Genomic DNA, 5,509 nt, shown 5'->3' with positions numbered 1-5,509 from the left:
TTCGACGGCGAGATTGAGACGTCGGATTTCAGCTACTATTTTTTTGCATTCTTTGCTTTAAAAATAAATATCATATTTCTATCTATGTATATCCATTTGTCTATACATCTACTACAAATCTCTATATAAACTTATATTGCCAAACGAAAACAAATAAATAAATTACGCGCGCCAAGGCGCGCGCAAGGTACTAGTTCATCATTCATCGATGGTGCAAAGGTTACGGAGCTAGGTGCAGGCCACTTCTTTACAAATGGTGCACAAGTGGATTCACATACTGCAGTTAGTTTCTTTACATCATGTTTGCAAATGGCGGATCCCTGAAGATTCTCAGCAATTGCGACCGCCAGGATGCGGTCGGAGCATAGAATGGATACACAATCCAAGAATGCAATCAGATAATCAGCAGTTATGAACTACTGTTTTAGTTCACTCACTGTTCAGCTGCTCTATCATAGTGTCGATCGGCAGCGATCCTAATGGCGACGATGACTCCAGGCGCTCGAGCATGTCAAGTTCAAAGTGTTCGTCGTTGCTGAGATCAGGTGATTGATCAAGATGGTCCTCTTGGTTTCCGGCAGCAATGCTCGTTTCAGACTCATCGTTCATGTACTCGGCACTTAGACATTCGGTGTCCACCTCGTGATTGGTCACAACCAGAGCTGGAAATGAGTGCTCCACTGCCTGAGATGTGATGCTGAACTCCTCAACCCTCGTCAGGAGTGAATCGGGTGTGAGATCGTTTGCTTCAGCATCATCCAGCAGCAATGCCAGAGACGAGTCCACTGCACTCTTCCACAATTTAAACATTTTGGGCCTTACTGCTTCTCTTACCGTGACTTGAGCGCTCACATCGGTGGCTTCATCGGCATCTACAAACACTTAGCCTTATTATATTAATTCCATGAGTACAAGTTGACAATATCAATAGCTGGACACACTAAAATGTTTTTTTCCAGTGACAAAAAGAATGGGCAGATCATTTTTCCATGCCACAAATCTGAGGTACGTTTGAATAAAAAGCATGGAGCATCTGATAAAATGTGTGCAGGAAGAGATGCAAAATGAAGAGACCTCATGACCAAAATGCTATTCTAAACAAAGATGAGCATGGGTATCAAATGAGCAAGACCAAGCTAATCACTGAGGGTTATGTATGCATACCTGAACCACTCACATCAGATGACACTGTCAGATAATTCTTTGGAACTTTTGGAATGAGAGTCAGAGGCTTCGAGTATCTTGATTTCCATTCTTTGCCTCTGTACATTAATATCTGTTCATTATCAAATGATAAAAGAACACAAGGAACAAGATCCTGCATATATTGACATGTCAACGATTTCAGTTAAGGGTCGGAAAGAGGGTATTCACAAGATTCATTTCCACTGTAGGTAATTAAATGAAACTCAGAAAATCATGTGGATGAATCGGACCCTTAGTTTTGCCCCTATCTTTTTGTAGTCACTTGGATTCAAACCCTCACAATCAATCTTCACCAGGTCATGTCCTTCAAAGGCATCTCGCACATCCTTGACAAGAGTGATATATATTCCATTCTTTGCTGCAAGATGCAGAATACAAAATAAGATGGTACAAAATCTTGAGAGCAAATATGAAAAGAAAAATCAGGAACCATATGCTAGAGATTATCGTTCACAATTAGGTATGTATTACGGCACTTGGATATGCTTAAAATGTAATAAAGTATGTGATGCGGAACAGGATTCAGGTTCCTGCTGTGGGTAGGCATTCCCCATACTGCTTATTATGTCAGAAGCATGAAACTTGTAAAAGACAGAATAAACCAAATAGGAAGGTCATCTGGTTTTGCAACAAGTACGGCGTGGTCATACCGGGTAACCCTGGTTCTTAGAATCTGAACAGATATCCATAAGAATCAAGTTGGTACCTAATTTACAAATTGGCGGCAGATCGCGCCCTTTTCTTCTCACTTCATCTGCTTCTTCTTTTGTAAGCCCTTCTGGGACTTCCTTGATGAGTTTTGGATATACAGGAGTAGCAGGTTTCCAGAGCATTAGGGGATAGCGAGGACGAGTCCGTGGGTCATAATGTCTTCCTCGATATAGAAAAACAACGCCACCTACTCTGTGAATAACCTTTCCACCTGACTTCTCCTGGAACATAATAGATGTTACTATGTATGACAGTGCACTATAATAAAGTCCAGATGCTTGTATCGTTCTATTGGAAAAATACATAAGCATGCATACATGACAATTGAGGTATTGTTCCATGAGAGGCCAACAAGTATACATCCCTAACAATATGCAAGCTCTTCTTAGTCATTAACTCATACACTGGTCTGATCAAAATATGTAAGTATAGTTCACTACTATACTAAGTCGTTTTAAAGGTTGTTTGAGAATAAGTGAATCACCAACCTTTCCCCAAAAGCCTGAACTGGTTAGTACATACAACTCATTAAAGGTATTTGTATGGCTACTTTGGTCCTACTTTCTTACATTATTTCTTACCAAATAAAAAAGGAGAATAATGTATAGTCCAAACAACAAGGAAAAATATTAGCAAGCTAAATTTATTCCTTGCTATGATCCTAAAAGCTTACCCAGCTCTATGCACAAGTATCATTTAAGTCTTCATGCAAGTTCGAACAGAAATAAAACAGAACATGTTACCATTCTTTTGAAATCTTAAAAAACACTGTAGTGTACTGGATATCATATTTTGCGCTGAAGTACAAATTACAAATTTTAGTCTACCTTGTGAGGGGATAGTTTTGCACCACATAATGGCATCCCAAGATGTCCGGGATGCAGGAACACATGCTCATGTGCAGAATTGCACATTTATATATATTAGCAAACTGCGAATAGGTACCTCAAGATGATAACAGAGATTGTTCATATCAACAGTTGGAACGCCTCGGCATCTAACTTTACAGATTTCCTGCCGCCTCCAATGACAATGTATCATTTCCAACATATTGTGAGTCAAGCCATCTCTTCCTACAGGAAATTGATCAGGAAATGAATACTTAAATCTACACTCCATAAGCAATAAGATTTATTCCCAAAAGAGAGAGAGAGAGAGAGAAGATTTAAATCTGCAATAAGCCTATCATATCTGGTTGATCTAGTGGAAGAAATGGAAGAAATGGGCATTTGGAAGGTAGCAAGTGAGGGTGAGTTTACAATTAGGGAAAAGTCCATCCATGGTCAGAACTTCGGATGATTGAAATTTCTCCATCATCTGCAATATAGGCAAAACAACTCGCCCAACTCTGAAAACCAGTTCGAACACATCCCTCCCACTAGCGAAAGACAGTTAATTCCAATTCTGGTCCACATGGAGCACCATGTTGCCTCCAGACGGGCTAGACAACTCTCACTGGCTAAATAAAGCTAATAATAATCTGTTATATGTACCGTTCCCTCTCCTAGAACCAGCCTCAGCGCTGGAAAACTGCCGCCTGAACACCCCGATATTCTTTCTCTAGAACCATTAAACCAAAGCACTGTCGATGACCGCTACAATACGAGACTAGGGATATGGCTTCAGATTTTGCATAAGAGTTGAGAAGCCACAAATTGAGTTGTTCTTCTTTTAAGTATGAAAAATATTGCCACAGTTTCACCATTTCCTAACAATTGACTGAGTGAATAGGTTGAGATCATTATATTATTAGCAGAACAGCTAGTTATTGAGGTTATTATTGGTGTCACAGTCTCTACATTTTCAAGTTTTCTATCAAAAACAAAGACTGGAGACATCTGCTTCAAACCCAGCTTCAAAGTGTATTTCATCTCATGCTGTCAGATACTTATGCCTAATTCTCCCTATCCACATCGACCAATTTCAGTTTAATCTCAAGTCTGAACGAATAGAGACAGAAGAAGATCAACTGTTTTCTCTCTTCAAAATGGCAGTCAGTGTAGTTGTTACCAATATTGAGCTGTCGGTTGTGCGAGATGTGAGGCTTGACGAGCTCGCGCACCTCGGCGGGAGTGAGCGGCTCGCCGAGCACCTCGTCCCTGGTCCTGCCGTCGCCGGGGCTCACCCTGGCCAGGTCCCTCTGCCTCCTCCCCCTGACCTCCATCATGATCCCGTGCGGGCTCACGGTCTGCGGCGGCTCCTGCCCGAGTGGCGTGTGCAGCCGCACGCCCCGGCGGCGCGCCTTCTCCTCCTTGGTGAGCAGCGGCGCCTTGCCCGTCCAGGGCCGCGGCATGGTCGGCGGCGCGAAGGGCAGGAACGCGGGCTCCCGGATGGCGAGCGGCGGCGCGCGGGGCGCCTCGGAGTAGCTGAACTGGAAGTCGAACGGCGCGCCGGGGAGGCGGAAGGAGAGGCCCGAGGGCCCCACGACGACGGCGCGGCCCGAGGCGGCGTCGGCCGGGTCGGCGGCGAGGAGGGCCTCGCCATCGCCGGCGGCCGCGACCGGGGGCACGGGCTTGCGGTACGCGGTGAGGAGGTGGGCCGTGCGGAAGGCGGGGCTGTCGTTGCTGGTGGTCTCTCTCGGACCGCCGTCTGCTGGTTCCTGTTGTTCTTGGGAACGCTGCTCGGCGGGGTTCCTGGGGTGGCGGCGACGAGGGGGGAGTGGCGGGAGGGGGAGGGACCGGTGCTGCGGGTAGCGGCGATTGGAGAGGGGAGACGGCGGGGCGGAGAAGAGGTTCGCGCGGCCGGCGCGGGAGGGAGCCGGCCGCTGCGGCGGCGGTGGCGGCATGGCGGGAACCGGTGGCGCGGGATGAAATGAGAAGACGAGGAACGGAGGAAGGAGATAACGACTAGATTTTTTTCTTCTCTCCCCCCAGTGTCTTTCAGTGGTTCTCTCCGAGAGAAAAAAAAAAAGGTAAATCCTGGTGTCCGTGAAGTAACGGTGCAATCGGGCGCAGGTATAAAGGCCGAAATATCCGATATTTCTCTTTTATCTTAAGATCCAATAAAATTAGATATTTCCCATTTATTTTGTTTCTACGCAAACGGCTCAAATTCACCTGCGTGATGATTCTGAACTCATAGTATTTTATTCTTGTTTTTACCTGTGAATAAGTGACGTATAATAGCTTAGAAACAGTTTTGAGTCAAAATCTACAAAAATTTTTGAAATATTGAATTTTTATTTGAATTTGGTCCAATATTTCTGATTTACCTTGATTATCCTATTTCTCTATAACCTCCGATAAATTTTAAATTCCGATAACGAAAACCTTGATTGGGCGTTCGATTTGAAAATTTCCAACTTCTTCTCGTTGAAAGTAATAAGCCCTCCAGAAGTTGTTTGTGTACCTGGTAATGGGGGTTGCAGTGGTAGGGATAAAATTGTGATTAATGGGTGGAAGAGAGATGGTTGTGGATGCTTGAAGGTAATGGTAAACTTGGAGGCAACTGGCAAGAGCGGATGATAAATGGAGGGGGGGCTCTACATGACCTTATGTTACATTCTAATGCTTGCGACGTGTATTCATTTTGAGTAAAATGCATCACCGTCTCTAAACTTGACTTGTTGTATCAATTAGGTCCCTAAACTATG

At 44.4% G+C, this 5,509-nt stretch overlaps 1 protein-coding gene across 1 annotated transcript; it reads right to left on the bottom strand.

Annotated features, from left to right (window-relative positions):
* Positions 1 to 209: 209 nt before the first annotated feature.
* LOC120673202 (CRS2-associated factor 2, chloroplastic-like) lies at positions 210 to 4,777 on the bottom strand. Its single transcript, XM_039953946.1, has 6 exons — positions 3,928 to 4,777; positions 2,863 to 2,990; positions 1,913 to 2,138; positions 1,437 to 1,564; positions 1,165 to 1,318; positions 210 to 872 (listed from the first exon to the last, which is right to left on the bottom strand). Exons 1-6 carry the CDS (start codon positions 4,700 to 4,702, stop codon positions 430 to 432), a joined length of 1,854 nt encoding a protein of 617 aa, XP_039809880.1. The 5' UTR covers positions 4,703 to 4,777; the 3' UTR covers positions 210 to 429.
* Between the last annotated feature and the right edge of the window lie 732 nt (positions 4,778 to 5,509).

The sequence above is a fragment of the Panicum virgatum genome, chromosome 5N, assembly GCF_016808335.1.
Source record: "Panicum virgatum strain AP13 chromosome 5N, P.virgatum_v5, whole genome shotgun sequence".
Taxonomy (NCBI): Eukaryota; Viridiplantae; Streptophyta; class Magnoliopsida; order Poales; family Poaceae; genus Panicum; species Panicum virgatum.
This window is presented reverse-complemented; position numbering and strand designations above follow the sequence as displayed.

What these genes read in the sequence shown, in the direction of transcription:
- LOC120673202 (XM_039953946.1), bottom strand. Translation starts at nt 4,702, where the DNA reads ATGCCGCCACCGCCGCCGCAGCGGCCGGCTCCCTCCCGCGCCGGCCGC. An exon ending in CAACCGACAGCTCAATATTG is followed by an intron (nt 2,991 to 3,927) that starts GTAACAACTACA and finishes AATTTCCTGTAG; the next exon opens with GAAGAGATGGCTTGACTCAC. An exon ending in ATCTCTGTTATCATCTTGAG is followed by an intron (nt 2,139 to 2,862) that starts GTACCTATTCGC and finishes ATTATGTTCCAG; the next exon opens with GAGAAGTCAGGTGGAAAGGT.